Here is a 21,164-nt window from a genome sequence, read left to right on the forward strand (position 1 = left end):
GCGTGAGAGAGAGCTTATCTCCCAGACACCCTTTGCTGGCACCTGTCACTCTTTTGTCATGAGGACACGCTGCCCTTCCTTTAGCTGCAAGTGCTGATTGAAGTAGGACCCTTGGCTGAATTAAAAGAGGCTGCGGGAGGTAGAGTAGCATTAATGTCCTGCCAGCTCTTATCCTGAGAAAGTATACGCTCATCAGCTTCACTTGAGAGACTCCTCCTTGAGCTTTCAAAGGCCGTTTGTAGTTAAATATAGGCAAAGCGAGGCGGAAAGGGAAGGATGAAGGGTAAAGTGAAAGCCATGGACAACTTTGTCACATTCTGGGATATCTGGCTAGTCAACAGCATGTGTCTGATTCTTTCCTACCTCTGGCACAGCCTGTATGATTTATTCTACTACAGGAGGCAGCAAAGAGCGTTCACCATTCAGGTACATACAAAACCTTCTGATATGTGGGACAATATTTACACGTTAATCGTAAAAAGCTAAAATATCTTTGTGTTTTTAAACAATGGTTATCAGTATTTTACATTTTCTCATTGTATGGGTTTCAATGTAAGCATTTGAATAGTCAGCAGTTGTTCTGTGAAGAGTTTGATTGTCTTAATGTTTTGATGGGACAAAGAAAACTTTCTACCTTTGCAAACAAAAACATTATATTCAGATCCAGTCTTTTCATCATGGGGATCATTTTGTTGTTATAAGTCCTAATGAGACAGCACAGAATACTAAAACATATTTGTTTAATTGCATTTTTTTTTGGATCTGTGTAAGATGCTATGCCAGGTTGTTTTAAAATCTAATTAGAAGAAGACATCTTTGATTTATTGAGGTATTAATAAGTGAATGTTAATGGCCCTATTACGTACACATATAACAATACTGTTGCACTGTGAGTTATGTTTTCTTTTACTCTGAAACACTAATTGTGTTTTTGCTTGCTGGCAATCATTAAAAAGGGCCTACAACAAATAGTATCAATCCTACCAAAAACTCTGTGTTAAGAAGAGGTGACAGCAGCAGCATTTAAAGCAACATCTAATACCAGCTCTTACCTGGTAATCACCATCCACATTGCTATGTCCTTCAAGAAGGGCAGAATAGTGTTTACTGTCACATCAGGACTGTATTTTTCTTGCAGAATAGAATTATTCCCTCCACTAAGGAAGTTATGTTTTGTCAGTTTTGCGTGCGTGCACGAGTGTCATTCTGTCTGTAAACCCGATGGCTCGAGAAATTTTCAATGAATTCTGCTAAAACTTTAAAGAGGCGTAGAGTGGGGGCATGTTAACAACCTATGAAAATTTGGTGCACATCCACCAAAGTCATCAAGGTCAACTTCACGATTTATGAGTCATAAATTGACCAAAAAACCCTTATAACGTATAAACTATGATTCCTACATGTGTGGTATGTATCATTAACATATAAAAAGTACCATATAAAGATTTAAGATATCATGTTACATCTGACCTCTGACCTCTCCTTCAAGGTTAATAAATTGATCTGAAGGTCAAAGTGATAATAATGCTATACAGAGCTATTTAAAATTGTGTTTCTTACTTCCATTGTTTATATCGACAGCATATAGGCATATAGGGAAGGATTTATGAGGATTCTTAATATCATGTTGCTTTGGACCACTGATGTTTTCTTTAAGTAAACTTTAATTAGGTCAAGCTTTCATAATATGTCTTTTATCTTTTAAAAAAATGTTTATATTGGCAATATTAGAGTGATTTATGGGGATTCTAAATATTACATTATAGTTTGCATCCAAATATCATGTCACATTTGACCTGTCATATCTGTCTGTTTTTTTTCAATTTTGCCCCAAAACGTGTTATATCTTTGACGAAAGTATTGTCAAGAGCAAGAGAATGAGCTGCCTAATCAGTTAGACATATACTGTAGTGTAATAATATATAATAAGCTCAGTTTATTCATGTCCAGTTGTTGTCAAATTAAACCTATTATCTATTTCCTACTCCTACACAGTGTTTGTTGTATTATGACTTTGTTATATACATTACAGTAACAGGTTACAACCATTTAAATACTTAATAGTTTGAAAACATACAAAATGTTTCTGAATAAGCATTTTTAATCTTATTTTTTGGAAAACAAAATAAACTTGTGATCATCCAAAACATTTTTCTTTTTATATTTTCACTAAACATTTAAGTGAATTTTATTAAACAATAAAATGAATGCCACATAACCACAGAAGTAAAAAATAATAAAACAAGAACTATAATCAAAATAATGTCAAGTACATTAAAATGGGTTTCCACAGGGTGAATAATAAAAGCCGGCACTTTGCACTTCTTTTTACGGAAATAAAAACATACAATTTCCAAAGTATGTTTAAAAAGAACAAATGAAATATATGTAACATAAAGAAAATGAGCTGCCTTGGTGGAGGTTTGCACTTTTTGAGTGTTCATGTTTCTAGTGGTGATTTTTAAGTTAGTAGTATTATTAGTATTATTATTTAAATGAAAGGACATTACACCACTGTATGTGTTAAAATCAATATTCTTGGATAGTAATATACAGTGTTTTAACCCTACAGCTATGTCTTGGTGCATGTATCTATTGGTATTAAGTGTGGTTTTTTTTGTTTTTTTTTTTTTATTGTACAGTGCATTGAGACTTTTATGTCTATGAAAAGCTCTATAAAGTATAAATAAACTTTACTTACTTAGTTTACTATGTCAAAAGAACCGCTGTTTTCTGCAGATGTCCCCTTACTTGAACATAATCACCTCTCTTCTGCTCTTAGTCTTCTTCAGTTCCTTGGAATAGACTAAAGATTCACTGCTGGGATCAAAATACATAAATATTACCTGATGCATAATAAAAGTTTTTATTCTACAGGTGAAGTCCAGTTCAAGTTGTATACTACACAGGAAAATGATGTTGTGCTCTATTGTACCCTTAGGTTTCATGGAAAGTCTGGCCTCAGCAAGTCTGTATGACACTTCAGACAACACAAGTGCCACAGATGTAAACTATATTTGCCTGTAATTCATTACAACAAGACAAACTTATGTACCCAATTGGCCTGTTAAATACAATGCCACAGTACATCACAAGTAAGTAGTTTAACTAAAAATCCGCTGTCAGTGTCAATAGCAGATGAAGATTAATAACTTTGTAAATGCAGAATTTATAGTTGAGCTAGATTATTTGTGTAGTTTAGTACTTGCTTTGTTCTTCTTGTGTTTTAACAGTTACTGTCACGAGGGAATGTCAGCACAATCTTTGGCTTCCTCTTATGCTTATTAGAAGTTGGAAAGTTCTTTGCACAACATTCAGTTTGTTGGGACTGAATTAGGACTGTAGCTGGTGGCATTTGTGGGAGCACATTAGAGAATCACCTGTAAAGGTACAGTGTACTCTAGTGGCAGAGCATGACAGACACAATAATGTAGTGTCTCTGCTGAATGATGAAACAGACAGGAGATCCTGGCTTTGCTGCCATCTAGCGACTTAGTGATTTTTGGCAGCCTTGATTTAGTGTAGTACATTCAGGGGCTGACATCAGAGCAAAAAATGTTTTCTGCAACTCAACAGTTTTGTCTTTTGTTGTTTGCAGCTCAACAGTTCAGTTCACTTTGTCTCCTATGTGTTTTTGTTTCCATCAGAACTCTTACATGGCATTTTATTTTGAAGAAAGCTCATGTATACTGAGGGAAATCTGACTGAGAGTAAATATATACACTGCCTATATACACCACTGCTTATGGTAAATGGCCTGCATTTGTATAGCGCTTTTCTAGTCCCTAAGGACCCCAAAGCGCTTCACACTACATTCAGTCATTCACACACAGGCGATGGCAAGCTACATTGTAGCCACAGCTGCCCTGGGGTGCACTGACAGAGGGGAGGCTGCTGGACACCGGCGCCACCGGGCCCTCTGACCACCACCAGTAGGCAAACACGGGGTTAGTATCTTGCCCAAGGATATTTGGCATGCAGCCAGGAGGCAGCCTGGGATCGAACCACCAATCTTCTGATTAGTGGCTGACCTGCTCTGCCACCTGAGCTACAGCCACCCCTTATAAATACACGTATCCTCTAGTTATCTTTAATACTGTGGCAGTATACCATAGAGACAAGCTGAAGACTTCTCACCCTCTCTTGTTTCCATTCCTTGGCATTTAGGAGACACACACTGACATTTACTCTAGGAGAGTGGCACGTATTTGACCAAGCTTTCTTTACAGTCTGTCACTAACTTTGATATCTCTTGTGTAAAACGCTCCTTTTTGTTTAAGCAATTTAAATTGGATGGGTACAATTTAAGGCATACGTTAAATCTAAAGATGCACAATATTGAACCATAAGAGGTTTTTGTGTGAAATATGGAAGCAGTTTAAATGTGGAATTAAAGCAATGTTTAAAGATAAAAAATAAATTATTTTCAAGAGATACAGAAATTTTGAGGGTATATTGTGTTTATAGACTTGCATACAGTTGTAGATGTATATTGTCTGATTATATGTTATGTGGAGGAACATTGAAGCAGCATTTGGTCAGTCATTTTTTATAATCTCTGTAACTTTATGTGATGCACTATAAGGCAGAAGTCACCACAATATAAGAAAATTACAAGATGATGTAAAAAAAATGTATCCAGCTTGTAGAATTTGTAGCTTGTAGAATTAGGAAGAAATGGAACCACTGTACAGTTGTCATTGGCGTGGACAATATGCTATAAAAGGGAAAATGTTTTTTGTACCAAGCTGTAAGTATGTTTATTTCTACCCTTATGTTGGAAATTATAACACAGGAGTCTATCAGGATTAACTTCCTTTCTGGAGTGACCCTCAGGTGGTGGTGTAAGAAAGTTTTCTGGCACTTTGTTGGTTTTATTTGAAGCGCTCCTTGTGGTATATGACTAACAATATAATGAGAAATCACAACACCCTCTATTTGAAAAATTAAACCAGTGAAAGCACCCAAAAAATGACTGTATTTTCTTAAATGGTCATTGGATGGAGGATCCAAAAGCTGCTTTCAAAATATGTACATATTTCAGTTTGCATACAGAAACGTGCACACAATGCGTCCTCGTGACAATTGCATTTAACAAGACAGACATATTTGTATGCAACGAGAGGGTGAGGGTGAAGTTGGAGTGTGTGCGTCTCACTATATTGAATCATCAGGACGCTGTGTAGTGTGGTTTCATGACATTATATAAACAGAACCAGAAAGTCTGTCAAAGTGCAGCAGCAAAACGTGTTTGCATGCCAAGACAAAATCTGAGATGACAGCGGGAGAACAGAAGAGGCTTCTTAGACATTAGCGCGAGGAGTTGAGTTTCATGGTTGCCAGTCACATTTAAGCCCACAAGTTTCCAAGAGAAAGTATAGCCAGAGCTGGCAGACAGAGCGGTGTGTGAGCGGAGACGGAGAGGTGACTGGATGGTGGCCATAGCACACATCCCCAGAGCTTCCCAGGACATTGTGTTCTCTGTAAGGGCAGCCCATTTTTAAACTTGTCTCAGTGCCAAACAAATAACCTAATACAGAGGGTCACGCAGGTCACAATATTCACACACTGACCCTTTAAAAAATGCTGTCTAAACAAGCAAGCAAACAAACACATTTGTAGGGCATTTAGGTAAACTTTTTTACATTTTTGCTCTTATGATTCAGGGCTGGATGAGATCTTCTTTTCATTTTTGAATTCTTCCACTGCTGTCAACAGAAACGTAAATGAATAAACAAACAAACAAAAAAACCCATACTATGCTGCATGTACACAGTATGTGTAGATGGATGTATGCATACAGGTGAGGACAATGAGGGGTACATAGTTTCATCGGAAATTTGAAGCAACATGTAAGTCTTTCAGCAATTATTTGTGCAGAAAAATACCTCTAAGCATTCATTTTCCAAAAGCATGTCCCTTGAATGTATAATAAATAACCAAAATAATGTGACAATTTATTGAAGCTTAAAATAATGAGGTCAGTGACAAAAATCTGTGCACAGTTAGTTCATACTTATGAATTCGCAGAGGATTTTTCTGCAATTTACCAGGGAAAATAAATATATTTGGGCTTTTGAATGGTTGTAGAAGAAATAAGACATGACAAAGAACTTATTCACTGAGTGATAAATCAGCTCCATCAGTTGCAACCAAGTGATTGTGGCATAAACTAGATTGATTCTTCTTAGTGCTTTTATTAGTGTTTAATGACATATGTCTGAATACAGACAGTGGAAAAATGTCAGTCTTAGTTTTACTGGATCTCAGTGCAGCATTTGATACAGTTGACCACAACATATTACTCAAACGACTGGAGAACTGGACAGGTCTTTCAGGAACTGTACTAAACTGGTTCAAAACATACTTAGAAAACAGGAAATACTTTGTATCAATAGGTAACTTCACATCTGAGCAGACAAGTATCACATGTGGAGTTCCCCAAGGTTCCATCTTGGGACCCCTTCTGTTTAACATTTACATGCTCCCACTGGCACAGATTATAAACAACAACAAAATAAACTATCACAGCTATGCAGACGACACACAAATATATATCACAATGTCACCAGGAGACCGAGGCCCCGTACAGGCTCTTGGTAAATGCATTGAGGAAATTAATGACTGGTTGTGCCACAATTTTCTCCAGCTAAACAAAAACAAAACTGAAGTAATAGTCTTTGGCGCCAAAGAAAAACGATTACAGGTCACCAGAGAACTTCAATCTATACATCTAAAAACCACAAACCAGGCGAGAAATTTGGGTGTAGTGATGGATGCAGACCTAAACTTAGAAAAACACATTAAGACAATAACAAAATCAGCTTACTATCACCTCAAGAATATATCAAGGATAAAAGATCTGATGTCTCAACAGGACCTGGAAAAACTAGTCCATGCATTCATCTTTAGTAGGCTTGATTACTGTAACAGCATCTTTGCAGGTCTACCTAAAAAATCAGTCAGACAACTACAGCTCATTCAGAACTCTGCTGCTCGAGTCCTCACTAAGACCAAAAAAGTGGACCACATCAGTCCAGCTCTGAGGTCTTTACACTGGCTGCCTGTCCGTCAGAGGATAGACTTTAAAGTTCTGATGCTGGTCTATAAAGCTCTGAATGGTTTAGGACCAATACATCAGTGACCTCCTGACCCAGTATGAACCTTCCAGATCCCTCAGGTCATCTGGATCCGGTCTTTTATCAGTTCCCAGAGTCAGAACCAGACACGGAGAAGCTGCATTCAGCTTTTATGCTCCTTATATCTGGAACAAACTCCCAGAAAGCCTCAGCTCAGCTGAAACACTCAGTTTATTTAAATCCAGGTTGAAGACTCACCTGTTCTCAGCTGCATTTGAATAAAGCACCAAATCCACACTTTTAAGCTTAAATTTCAAAACTTACATTTAACTACTGATTTTATCTACTGTTGTGATTTTATGTGTTTTGATTTTATATACTGTTTTGTTTGTTTGTTTGTTTGTTAATTAGTTAGTTTGTTTGTTTGCTTGCTTTAATCAATTTTAAATCATGCTTTTTATTTGTTTTTGTTTCTAATGTCTCTGTAAAGCACTTTGAATCACCTTGTTGTTGAATTGTGCTATACAAATAAATTTGCCTTGCCTTGCCTTGCCTATTACGTAAGACTTTGATTTCACAGTCATTAGGGGATACAAAGGGTACACGGTGATCTCAAAAGTTCTAAGTTTTACTATTTAAAGGTGTTGTCCCCTGTGCTGTATATCAATTTACCTTCAAATGTTTTCCACTCTAGAAGTCACTCGAGAACTACAAGTTCAACTGGGATACGCACCCGTAAATATAACAAAGAATTATTTTGAATAATTTATAAAGCATTCATCATTTATGCATTAGACAATGCCGCTAAACATCCCGGTGATTTTGCTGTCACATTAACGTAACAACTTTTAACCACGCAGCAGCAGACCGGGCAAAGATTTCACAGCTTCCACATTGTGTGTACACATACTCGCTCTTGGCAGAGATGGTGAGAGACGACTTTGAGCCCTGGCCGTGGTGCTGTTACTTTCTTTGGTATTAGTTTCACTGTAAAGTGTAAGTGATATAAACTTGACATTTGCTTTATGTCATAAGTCTAATGTCTCTTTATATCTCCTGCTGGGTTTCGTAACCTCCCACCGCTGACCACTGACAGATCTACCGAGATCGTGCCAGGATGTTGCAAGGTTGCGTTTAATGTCCACTGATATGACAACAACACCACGTTGCAGAATCATTTGCTCTGTCTTGTCTTTAATATTTGTGTTTGTTACATGCACATGCACACTGTAAGAAAGCTAAGTGTCCGAGCTCATTAAATTGACACAACATGCTGTTAATTCCCATGCTGTCTGTCATCTGCTGGCATTCAAAGACAGGTGTGAGCACTGGTGTCTTACCCTGAGTGACTGATGGTCCATTTCATTCCATCTGTTTCTGTCCTGTCACAGTTACTTGGTCTTCCCGCTGCAGCTGTCTTGCTTTAGCGAGACACGAGACAATACAAATACAAGGGGAAGCAGTGGTTCGGTTCGCTCTCTGGTCTCACTGGTGTAGAAGGATTTGTGAAGGCTTTGTTCAACCTAGCGTATCTACACACACACAAAAAAAAAAATAGACAAATGTTCAACCCGGTGTGGTGACTTGTCATGAAACATAAGCCGACAGGTAAACTCTTTTTCTCCCACTTCACTTGCTTGCACTTTCCTTTGCAGAGTTCAGAACCTTCCCTGGTCCTTTGCACCGGTGAGGCCAGACTTTGGCTCGAGTCACAACGAGTTTGGCTAAGGTCACCGTGGCTCAATTTGTGCTCTGTGCCTCTGTTGTCAAAAGAATTTCATGGTAGCTTGAGCAAAGCTGGATCCTTCCTTCATTTTGTCATCCGTGTACTTATGGGTACAGAATGAACTCAGAAAGGCAAAAAACAAAACGAAACAAAAACCCGACCGACAGCGAGGCTGCATTTGTGTTTATATTTTTTCTCTGATTTGTTGGTAGAATACATCATGCCTATTTTGATATATAGTGAAGCTGGATTGTGGTCATATTACAGCAGCTCAGTTAAAATGGATCCTTTGCTGTCTTAAGGATGGTTATCGGTGGATGTTTCTGTCAGTGAGTAAGCATCATATAACTCACCCATGTTACCCATCTCTTATTTCAGGTCAGGGATAAACATTTTAATCTATCTCCACCCAACCAAGAAACACAGACCTCTTCAGGTTGCCCCTGACACTGAGTGCGAGTTTTAGGCATTCAAAAGATAAGGAGGGAATCTGCATTGCAACATGGTTCTCATTCACAACAGTACACGCACAGTCACATGCATCAGTACCAAATATCTTACAGCCCAGTCCTTCCCTTGATGTCACAAACATTTTAATACAACAAATAAACACTCGAACGGAACATTTTCTCTTTTGAAAAGATCTCAAACGTACTCTTGCGTTGCCTAAAAAGCCACACATGGACTTCACATTCAGCTCTCTGTCTTTTTTTAGTGCAGTTGATTCAAAAATGTGAACCACATGTACCCGTCTCTTGGAACAAGTTAATACCTCCGTCAGTTAAATAGGATAAATCGTGCAAATTAATGAGCATTGTCCTTAGAAGCAGAAATGTGTACAGTGAACGTTTTGACAGCCAGCAGGCGAGTGACGGTGGTGGGCTTAACACTTAAAGACTCTCAAACGTCTCATATGTCCCAAGCATTGCCAAGCTCCCACCCCAATCACTTAAACCCTGCTGACGTAGGCTGGCCGTTTACATTTAGGGACACCTGCTCACTCCATTCTAGATACCAATTCTAGAAGAGAGGAGCAGCCGCTCAGGGATAAGGTTTGGGAGGAACAGAAGTCTGACTCAGTAGTAACTGAGATAAACACAAATTGAGCTTTATAGTTTATTTGATCTGTCACCTGGCAGTTTTCGATGTAGAATATTTTTTCTGAATTTTATTTCATTTTTTGTAGAGCTGGCTAAGATTTTTGCAGAAGTATTTTTGAGGGCATTCTTGGTCCTATTCTTGTCTCAAGTTGGTGTCTTAATGTGAATTTTACATCACTGGAAACCATGAGTTCCCTGGTAATAAATGCAGTGGGTGATGGCAAGAACGCAGGCTTTGACATCATCCAAAATCGCATAGAGACACTGAGCAGCAAGATGGACAAGCTCATCAATATTCAGGAAAAAGTCCTCAGCCGACTAGATGGGATGTCTCACGACATTGACGACATTGAGAAGGATATGGAGAATTTGAAGGTCGACAAGGAGGAGATCCATCTCCCGCCCAGGGTAATGAATCAGACCCAAGTCATGGGACGAGAGGTGGGGCAGATTTGCCAGGAGATGAGCTCCATCATGTCGGTGGTGAACCAGCGGTCCGAGCAGCAGGCTCAGAAGCTGGAAGGAATGGAAAAATTGGTCCTAAGCATGCAACAGGTGATCAGCTTCATCGGGGAGACGGTGAAACATTCGAAGATAATGGGGCTGATGCTCAAAGGCCCGACGGCTAAGAAGGGCTCGAGGTCAAAAGACAGTAAAGGGAAGCAAGCTATAAAGAGGAAATCATCTTCAGATACTGTATCGAAAAAGCCTGACAAGGTGAGACAAGCTGAAGTAAGACACTGCACATATAGGCTGAAGTGTGCACCTGCTCTATACTGCAAAAGGACTGTAAGATGTTTGGTCATGAATGAGGTTTTGGAGAAAAAGGGGACAACCTTTATTACTGATCCAATTTATATTCACAAGCATTTGTTTTGATGTATATAAAGGTGGCCCAGGCATCATAGCCCATGCATCACCATGAGCATCAAGTCTTGTATTTTCCATGCTGACTTTGATTTTTAAGATCTCACTGGGATCTTGTTGTTCTTGGCAGGACATATGAAAATGATCATAGCAGCAAATGTGACTTGGCTTGTGTGTGAAATTCCACATATAATAGACTGGTGTAGTGTCTGAGTTTTGGCATGTATAAACTTGCCAACTGCTGATTAAAGGTAAAGTAAGCAAGAAGACTAGTTTTATAGTGTTGGGTAAGCTACTGGACAGTATGTCACTTATTCCATATATAAACTCCCAGTTTAACTCACACGTGTCGATGTTGGATCTCCGAGTGTAACTTGAGGGTCTCCTTCGCATGAAGCCTGCGGGGGGACCTCCAGCAGGGCACGAGAGGGCCAGTGCAAGGTCTGCGGTGAAATACGAGTGGCCTGGTTTAGAAATGCTGTCTTTGGATGCGGGCTACAGTGTTTGTGGTCCAAATAGTCTTGCATCCCTTCAGCTTACCAGGTGTTAACAAACTGTAGAGTTTTCTTTCCTTTTCTGTCTTGCAGTCCATTTCTTTCATTTCCATTTCATTTCTGCGGCTCTCTTGTGCAGACCTATTAGTGTTACTATCCAAGTCATATCTTTGCCATTATCGCTTTGTTGATGAACAGTCATTGTCTGAAGTCTTTGTCATTGTGATTCCTTGCAATCTTCTAAACTTCTTGCAGCACATAAAATGTAAAACTTACACGAGAGTTCTTGTTACAATGCTGCCAAGGTATTTTTGAATTACAGCTTCCAGTAATTGTCTTTATTTTAAACTGCAGATAGTGTTTCAGAAGTCTGCTACAAGTTCATGGAAGTAATACAGTCCCATTGAGGCAATGCCCCCAAGTCTACCAAGATTCAAAAAGTTGAACTTATTGAAGAAAAAAAAAAAATCTAATATGCATTTTTATATGACTTTTTCTAAAGGAAAAACAATTCACCAACTGAAAACTTAGGATCCACTCACATCCAGTTAAACCTCACTAAAGGTCACTGAGTGCTGCTTGACATCTTACACCACACTCCTATCAGTTCGCCACACAGCTTGTATCTCTCTTGATGTATGACGTACAAGCAAATCGCAAACTCACTTAAATGGCTCTGACGTAACATGATAACGATATCACATACTTGGAAAAAATACCTACGTAACAGTGCACATTGTTCAGTGGTGCACTCTTAGGTTTTAGATGCCCATACTTGGTTACGTTAAAATCAGACTCAACGATATCAAGCCCGTTAAAAGTTTGTGTCACATTTTATGGCTTAATTATACCCTGATGATTAATGACCAAATACCAATGTGATGTTTTCACCGTGACTCACGTTTCAGGGAATTTCTGTTGTCGTCAGAGCACTTGCCAGGTGGCTGCTCCGTCTTCCTCCACCTCCACAGGTGTGACATACTTGAAAGTAATTCGGGCTACTGCGGCATCTGCATTCACTTCCTCACCCTCCAATCACCGCGGTCACTGGGGAGACGCTGTACTTGAAATAGCTCCCCTGCTGTTTATGTCCCAACAGCATACAGAAAACAAATGTGAGACACCTGATGTTCAAGACAGGCTTTTTTCCATGCTAAGGTGATCAGAGAGTGTTTAGTGAGTTTCCTTAGCTGAGAAATTTGAACTACAGCCTGCAGTCACTTGCAATATTTTCCATTCAGGGTCGACATTGCATTCCATCGCTGAGTGTGACCAGTGATAAGCTATAAATTCACTGCCCTGCTCCTGTCTATCCAAGTCTGCCACAAATAATCAAAGGCATGCAATTCTACCAGTGCATTAAAGACGTGCACTAACTGTGCTAATTTGTGTGCTGAGAACAGAGAAAATGCTTCGTATTTTATCCTTCATTCACCTGTCATCAAATTACTCAACGTTTTATTAACTTCTTGTTGCGTTTTACATGTGACACTAAATCCAACATGTCTTTGATTTTTGATTCATCCTGTGCATTAACGTGTGAATCTAACTTACCAAAATGCCACCAATTCTGTTTGCATTCATGTAACCCTTCTAAGCATTGTCTTCTTGTCTTTTTACTAGAAAACTACCTCTAATAAAGGGAAAAAAGGGAAACAAGAGATAACGCCTGCATGTGAGCCCAGTACTCTGCAGTCTTCTCCCAAGATAAAGCTTCACGGACCAAAGCATTTCCTCGCCTCTCGCAAATGTGGAAACTTTGTACGTTTATGTGCTTAGAGAACATGTGAAATATTTGCATCGCCACTCCAGAGATACGAAAAAAAAAGAAGACCATTTGTATTTTATAATCGCTCTGGGACAAGAAATAGTACCAGGGCGACACAACTGATTTGTTTATTTTCTAATAAAGCTTTGATCATGCATTCATTTCATATTAATGTACTCGTCTGGGTCTCTGGTTTGACAGTTTCTGTTTTGCATTTCACAGTTGAAAGACCACAAAGGCAAAGATGGGACAGATACACCCCGTTTGAGCCCTAAGGGTCTGAAAGCACAAAAGAAGATGAAGCCTCCAGATACAGCAGGTGCTGAGATCAACACACTGTTACTTCTACAAACTCCAGTGTCTCTTTGCAAGTCAAAATAATCTGAGACACAGCAGCAGCAAAATGTAAATAAATACTCTAAAATACCTTCTATGAGTGGAACATGTGGCTGTATTACAGTGTTATTACACGTAGCTGTTGCTTGCTAGCGTTTAATTGGGATAGAAACTACGTTTAAAGATCGGAGTGGAATTTTTCAGAGTGAAAATGTTAATTCTTCTTAAAGTGATGAATATTAACCAGATCCTAAGAGACTAAATCTAACTTCTCTTTGGTATTCTTGTAGAACATATCTCACTGAAGAAGCAGATTTTGCTCCTTGAGGAGGTTCAGAAACTCAACAGGGAGAACGCTGAGAAATCAGGTCAGCAGATCACCCTTGGTTTTCGGGATCTAGAAGCTGGAGTGCCCCCTAAAGATCAAGAACCCGATGCCTCTGCCAGCAGCTTGGTGGACTACCTGCAAGAAGACTCCCAAGTGGATATTGCTGAGAAAAATGAGGATGTTGAGGCAGTTAGTGAGGAGGAAAGTGGAGAGAAGGTGCCTGAGGATGTTACAGAGAAGGAGCTCAAGCCTAGTGTGGAGAATCTAGGGAAGCAAAAAGAAGAAGAAAAGCTTGAAGTCCAAGAGGACAAAGAGGAAAAAGGTGTTTCTGCAGCAGCTGAAGAAGACTCAGGTCTTTCTACCTCCCCTGACAAGAAGAGGGAAGCAACTCCAATCAGGTAGTCCATTATTACATTTAAGGACTAAAACAATCTGTAATAATTTATTATTATTACAATTATAATATTATAATAAAACAGACATTTTAGTGTCTGTTAAAAATTGCTGAACAAAACATGATATTTCATGAACGTCCTGTATGGTGTCACATTGCGACTGTATAGTATATATTTAAGATCTAAAACATTTCATTAATTCAATATCAATTCATAACAGTGTTAGATATGTTATTACATTATTTTTGTTTGTTTGTGTTTTTTCTATTTTTATGGTCAAATTTATGCACAAAAACATAAAAAAATATTTTAAAAAAATGCAAAAAACATACTAATACATCGACTTTCATTCAGTAGAGATGACCACAAAGATGCAGCACCATCTCCTGAGGCTGAACAGGACACCATATCACAGGTCAGCAGCACCAAGTCCTTTGTCACCCAGGAACACTTTATTGTAGAGGAACACCCAAAGAGCCAGCTGCTGGAAAAGAAGGTGGAAGAGGAGGAAGAAAACAAAAATAAGGACGAGAAGAAGGCTGAGTCAGAGGGTTGGGGTGTCTTCAAGGCAGATGGAATTGAACTCCAGCTGAACCTGAAACAACAGGTGGAGAAGGAGAGAGAAAAAGATGATGCGGAAAAGGAGGATGACGATGGTCCTGAGCAGTACTTTATCGGTGAGAGCACCAGTAAATTATTATATACTTATCTTTGTAGGATTATACATTTTTTAAACTGAAAATGTGTTTGCTTTTTCAAGGTAGCAACAAATTCTGTATGTATCATTTATAGTACACTGTATAGTAGAAGTCTTTGTAATGGCTTGACTGGAACTGCTCAAATATCTGTAAAGAGTCTTTATATAGCTTTATATATCAGTACATACATTTATATGCGTTCCCACTCTTTTTATTGGGACTCTGAGCATAGTTAGTCGCAGACTTCATTCAATTCAGTTCAGTTTATTTATATAGTGCCAAATCACACAGTCACCTCAAGTTGCTTTACACTGTAAGGTAAAGACTGTACAATAACAGAGATAAAACCCCAGTTATCAAAAGAACTTCTGAGCAAGCACTTGGCGACAGTGGGAAGGACAAACTCCCATTTAACAGGAAGAAACCTCAGGTACAGCCAGACCATCTGGTATGACTGGTTCTTGGTGAGGGGAGGGAGGATAAAAAAATAAAAATAATTACAAATGGAGTACTACAAAATGAAGTGAAATGGTAACCTGTTATATTAAAGCGGCAACTCTGTAGCTGGTGATTATCATAGCACTTTAGTACACAATGTGCTAACTTGATTATGACAGCTATCTACGCTCTCCAAAGGCTCACTGTAGCTAATTATCAGTGAAGCTTGTATGTTCTCACATTCCTCAACTTATTAAAACAGATTACATCTTTTTTCTTGTGCCCCCATCCGACTTTAGACACCACTCCACCTCCAGTGGCTCCTTTTAATCACCGCATTGTGTCAGCCAAGCCCAACCTGATTACAAACTTCTATACCATCAGCTGGCAGGAGATCCTGGGCGGGTGAGTGCTGTACTTCTCCTCAAATCTCCATGAAATGCAAAATAAGTAAAAGATATCGACAAGTTGATCTATCACAGATCAAAGACAGTAAGAACAGGTTTTAATTACCCGTAAAATGTAACCGCGTAAAGTCCCCCCAACCCCCGCCTTCCTTTCTGATGTTTCATAACTTCAGAGTCACGGCAGTTATTTTTACTTTAGAACTGACTGGCATGTGAAACTGTATCCCCGGTGCCAGCTGGTAGCTAATCACAAAGTGTTAATCCAAGTCTTCAAAGTGGAGACACAGCTTGGCTCACATTTAATGAAATAACAGATTAAGCACAAGACTCTCCAGAAACATCCCCTGTATGAAGGAAGATCAGTTTTTGATTCGTCGTGGGAAAATACATCTATCACAGCACCATCTTTCCCAACTGCTGGATCGTCTGACTTGATGTGATAATGGAACTGACACGTTTCTCTCCAGCTACAGAAATCTGACTTTTGTCTTTGCTTTCTCTCCTCAAAGGGGTCGTTTTGGCCAGGTGCACAAATGTGTGGAGAATTCATCTGGTCTCACTTTGGCAGCAAAAGTCATCAAAGCCAGGAGTCAGAAAGAAAGGGTATGACACCTCTCATATACTGTCATGACTACAAAGTACAGTGACAGCTACATCACATGATATAAAAAGCAGAGTCCCGGTTTCAAATTTTAAACACTCGCTAGTACAAAACAAGATCGCTCTTGGAACAGAGATAGAGGGAAATACTTGTCACCGAGGTGACAAGTATTTGACCTAGAAGAGAAGAAGCATTGTCTGTCCTAGCAGAGAACAGCTGACACCTCTCATCGCATCCGTGTGTCTGTGTTTCTGTCTCTTTGGTAGGAGGTCGTGAAGAATGAGATCCAAGTCATGAATAATCTCGACCATGCCAACCTGATCAAGCTGTATGCGGCCTATGAGTCAAGAAATGACATCATCCTTGTACTTGAATAGTACGTTCCTTTATTAAAAAACATGTTTATTTATTTCAGAAGGGATTTTGGTTTACTTATAGCTTATTATTTACCTTTTTTCTAATTTGGTTTCATATGCAGCTTACTTTGCTTACATATTTTATCTACCTGCCATTTTTTTTTTCTTTTTTAAATTTCTTTTAATGCTTTTCATGTGCTCGTCTTTGCCTTCAGCGTTGCCGGAGGCGAGCTGTTTGACAGGATTATTGATGAAAACCACACTTTGATGGAGTTGGATGCTGTGGTGTTCATCAGGCAGATCTGCGATGGCCTGCAGCACATGCACAAAATGTCCATCCTGCATCTCGACTTGAAGGTAACAAAGTCACACGTGTTTGCAGTGATTACTTTGTAGATATATTGCATAACAGGATTATCACATTCTAAAAGTCAAACGGTAATACTTTGTTGTTGCTGAATTTCAGCCAGAAAACATCCTGTGCGTGAGCAGAATCACAAATAAGGTCAAGATCATTGACTTTGGTCTTGCCAGGATGTAAGTACTGGTATTTACTTCTGTTTTATTCCCACTTGGATGAACTGCTGTGATCATACAACATGCAACATGTCATTTTTGTGAATTTCAATCATATTTCAAACTTAGATATAAACCAAGGGAGAAACTCCGAGTGAATTTTGGGACTCCAGAGTTTCTCGCTCCTGAAGTCATCAACTATGACTTTGTGTCATTCAACACAGACATGTGGAGCCTTGGTGTAATTACATATATGCTGTAAGTAAACACACAGAAGCATGCATGCACATCCACAAACCTTTGCTGATCATCCGTTCCCTTTTCCCTGCTAGTCTGAGCGGTCTGTGTCCCTTCCTCGGCGATGATGACAATGAGACTCTGAATAACATCTTGGCCTGTCAGTGGAACTTTGAGGAACAAGAGTTTGTAGATACATCAGAAGAAGCCAAAGACTTCATCTCCAGACTCCTGATTGTAAATAAAAGGTATTTGGATTTTGTACACATACACTGACCTCTGATCTTACGAAAGCTAATAATACATGAACTGTGTAAAAAAAAAAATTGTGATTTTGTGTTTCCCATTAGTTGGAGGATGGGGGCATGTGAGGCTCTGAGGCATCCTTGGCTTGCCGACCCTGCCCTTCATCATCGTCTTCACACAAAGGTAAAGCATGCGTTTGTGAGGGAAAAGGCTTTTTATGCTGGAAAAGTACTTAAATTTGTAAAATATGTGAACCTAGTAAAGAAAATTATTTGAATGCATCTTATTGTGCTTTACATTTGTTGTGGATATTTATTCCTGTCTTACCGTTGTACTGGTGATTATTGTTTTTTGTCTGTTTCACAGAAAACTATGTGCAGATCACGGAGATCATCATGTGTGCCCAATACTGAAAGCTGAGGTGGGTCTGAAAGTATTGCTCTATATTTAAATCTGTTCCCTTCTTATATGCACACACCTCCTTATACTCACCCTGGGCAGGATGCCAGTGTATCAGGGCAAACACAGAGAAACACACCCTCACATGCACGCCCAATTTAGAATCATGAGTTAACTGAACCGACGTGTTTTTTTTGGGCTTTGGGACGACATCTTAAAAATTCAGTGTCAGAGTTATGCTTTCAAATCATCCACAAGAGGGAAGCATGTCTCAAATTTTGTTTGGAGTAGCAGAATGGATGCTGCGATACAGATGTGGTTCTCTCACAGTAAACCATCGCAATGTTTCTTTCCAGGGTGCTACACTGAGGTGACGCTCCACCTGTGGCCACTTGGACCAACTTCTGTCCCTGTAAATTACCTAAATTTTAGTCAGTGTACTCATGACACTGACTGAAAATCTGTCTACACCGCAAACCTCTTCCTGACATGTGATCCACTGTGTTGTGTTATTGTAAGCAACACCCTGATGAAATATATAAAGGAAAATAGCTCAGTTTAGGTATAACAGTAGCTAGTTCTGTGTGTTAAATACTGGTGATGATGTCACAAAAAAACAGGGTAAATTAAAAAAAAAAAAACCCAGACCATCACATAACACTAAAAAATCCAGTAGAATTACTATGTGACGTGTGATTACTGTGCTATCTTTGTGAAGCTACTACTGTTCAGTTATTGTTGAAACTGTGACAGGGGAAGTATACATGTTCAACTGGTGGTTTGCAATATTCTTTTATTTGGCATTTCAAAATGGTGCTGAAGTCATAATCTGATGTAGTTTTAATAGAAACATATTAATACTTATTATTATTATTATTACAAATTACTATTACACATATTGTATGATAGTGTTTGCTTGTGGAAGCCACAAAAATTCGCATTTTCTTCTCTTTTATTTCACTATAAAATTCTCGCTTGGACTCATCCTTATTTATCTCTAACCAAAAACACTGTACCGCCTTTCCTTGCTGATTTTTTTTGTCCTTTTGAGAACAACAACTTTATGCATTTAGAAATATACCTCAGCTGCTACTGCTTGAAGGCTACAGCAACAGTTGTAATATAAATGTAATTATCTGCGCTGCCCTCTTGGTTATAAACACGGTCAGCTGTAAATAGGTGCAAATAATTCAAATTAGAATCTGTTGGATGTGCATTGTGCTTATTGGAGACAATGAAATTTGTGTGTTTGGCTTAACAAGCTGTAGTATGTGCACTTTATGACCTAATATCACACAATGCTGCTGAGGTTCCACTGGACAGACTAGTCGGCAACACATGTCACCTTAAAATAAACACCTTGACAACACAGTTTATGTCTTATTAGCAAAGTATATACATTTTTTTTTTGCATGTCTTTGCAGCTAAAGTTTGAACTTGGTACGTAGTTATAATTTACATTAGTTTTTTTTAACTGTACCTTGTGCTTCAGAGCCTCTCTTTCTGCATATTCATCGCACTAAAATCGCTAATAAAGAAAGCAAGTGTTTATTTGAAACGCCTTCTGTGAAGGTTCACTAACTGAGAGTGACACACCGTCTACCTGTTGCTGCCTCTCTAGTTAGAGCTACGTTTTCATCTACCTTTGTGTTAAATGCCAGATTATTGTAGTTCTGGTAAAATAAGTCGTTCTCACTGATTGCTAACATATTTAGCATGTATTTTTGAAGTGTGCACACACTCATTAAACTGAAATTGGATCTTCAAGCGTTTGTTGTCCTTTCTTTTTTGAATTTTAAGAATACTGCATGTTGTCAAAAACGAAATCCATTTAGTAAGATAATATTACAGAGAACTTTATAGCTTTCTTTGTGTGTTTATAAACTTTGCAATATTCTATTTTTTGGCAAAGTTATTTTTTTTTAAACCTTGGCTCAGTTTATGTAATAAACATAATAAGTGAAACACAGGAGCACACACTTTCACTCAGAATGAAAGTAGAGCAGATTCCAGGAGCAAAATCAGGAGAATCTGAAGGGGTCAGTTTGTGCAATACAGTCACTTGAGAAAATAAACTGAGCGTGTGGGGTGACGATGCTGTTGCAGTAATGGGATTCAGGGTATCAGGGATTGTACGGACAACAAAAAACAGGCTAAGAGTCTGAAAAAAGGAGAACGACAGTGAGGAAAAGTAGAACTTTCCCACAAAGCAAGCATTATAAGCTCTTATTCTACAGAACCCAGGGGTTTAATCAGGGATAAGTAAAGACTTTATGGGAGAGTACAACAGGAAAACATGTATTCAGTTGTAGAGAAATACCAGAAATGCAAACTGCCCCCAAAGCCTTAGGAACCCAGTATTTGAGTACAATTACAGTGTGAAATTGTTATGCTACAGAATCGTAAGAGTTGAGAAAATAAACTATTTTGATTTATATAGCAATTCTGCTTTGCGTAGCATGCATTAGACAGTTACGGGTTTTCTTCCATCTGTAAAACCTGGAATCTGCTGAAGCTTGAATTATTTTGGTTGAATTTCTTCTTAGGAAATGAACATGATGTGAAAAGTGCAGTTGAACATGGAAAATAACTAAAAATCATCTCATATTGAAACTGAATACAAAGAAAACATGATAGCTATAATGAAATGTTCTGTAGTTGTAATGGAAGGTTTGATGATTTTTAAGAATGAGGCACAACCATAGGAAAAGAAGATTTTTCATATTTGTTCGACTCTTGATATCTTGCTGGAAAATTCTATGGTTTATCTTCAGTTTGTGAATCTTACTGTTCTTCATTAAGAACGGGTATTTCAGGATGTTCTTTAACTGCCCTTTCTACACCACAGCCTGATCCTTTAGTTCACATGGTTCCAGTTTGGCTTTGTCCATAAAACCAGACTCTCAGAATTAACAGGCCTATGCAAATTTCTTGCATATTAAAATGGCTTTTTATTTGACAGGCAGATAAATATTTTACAATATGGGACCCTATAATGTCCCATACCTCCATTTATACCAAAATCAGTCAATCAATAAATGCATTTATGCAAAACTACACATGCTTGTTAGCATACCCAAACATGTAATTTTTTTTAATCATGAATAAGTACACTTCAAAAACAAACACTAAGAAAAACAAATAATTTTCAAGCTTTTTATTCCAATATATAT

At 38.5% G+C, this 21,164-nt stretch overlaps 1 protein-coding gene across 4 annotated transcripts; it reads left to right on the forward strand.

Annotated features, from left to right (window-relative positions):
* Window positions 1–187: 187 nt before the first annotated feature.
* On the forward strand, window positions 188–19,758 carry mylk4a (myosin light chain kinase family, member 4a). Of its 4 annotated transcripts, none has more exons than XM_040021145.1 (15): window positions 188–426; window positions 12,890–13,027; window positions 13,257–13,353; window positions 13,661–14,096; window positions 14,448–14,770; window positions 15,529–15,634; window positions 16,146–16,239; window positions 16,504–16,613; window positions 16,809–16,950; window positions 17,060–17,130; window positions 17,239–17,367; window positions 17,442–17,594; window positions 17,697–17,775; window positions 17,959–18,013; window positions 18,348–19,758. In XM_040021145.1, the coding sequence occupies exons 1-14, from the start codon at window positions 277–279 to the stop codon at window positions 18,010–18,012; spliced, it is 2,082 nt and encodes a 693-aa protein (XP_039877079.1). In that variant the 5' UTR covers window positions 188–276; the 3' UTR covers window position 18,013; window positions 18,348–19,758. The 4 variants fall into 4 exon arrangements, with proteins under 4 accessions (XP_039877079.1, XP_039877052.1, XP_039877060.1 ...); XM_040021118.1 differs by lacking the exon at window positions 188–426 and adding an exon at window positions 9,755–10,622; XM_040021126.1 differs by lacking the exon at window positions 188–426 and adding an exon at window positions 9,764–10,622 and having other exon boundaries at window positions 14,451–14,770.
* The last annotated feature ends 1,406 nt before the right edge of the window (window positions 19,759–21,164 follow it).

This window comes from Simochromis diagramma, unplaced genomic scaffold, assembly GCF_900408965.1.
Source record: "Simochromis diagramma unplaced genomic scaffold, fSimDia1.1 OVJJ01000205.1, whole genome shotgun sequence".
NCBI classification, from domain to species: Eukaryota; Metazoa; Chordata; class Actinopteri; order Cichliformes; family Cichlidae; genus Simochromis; species Simochromis diagramma.

What these genes read in the sequence shown, in the direction of transcription:
- mylk4a (XM_040021118.1), top strand. Translation starts at nt 10,092, where the DNA reads ATGAGTTCCCTGGTAATAAATGCAGTGGGTGATGGCAAGAACGCAGGC. An exon ending in GAAGCCTCCAGATACAGCAG is followed by an intron (nt 13,354 to 13,660) that starts GTGCTGAGATCA and finishes GTATTCTTGTAG; the next exon opens with AACATATCTCACTGAAGAAG. An exon ending in AGGGAAGCAACTCCAATCAG is followed by an intron (nt 14,097 to 14,447) that starts GTAGTCCATTAT and finishes ACTTTCATTCAG; the next exon opens with TAGAGATGACCACAAAGATG.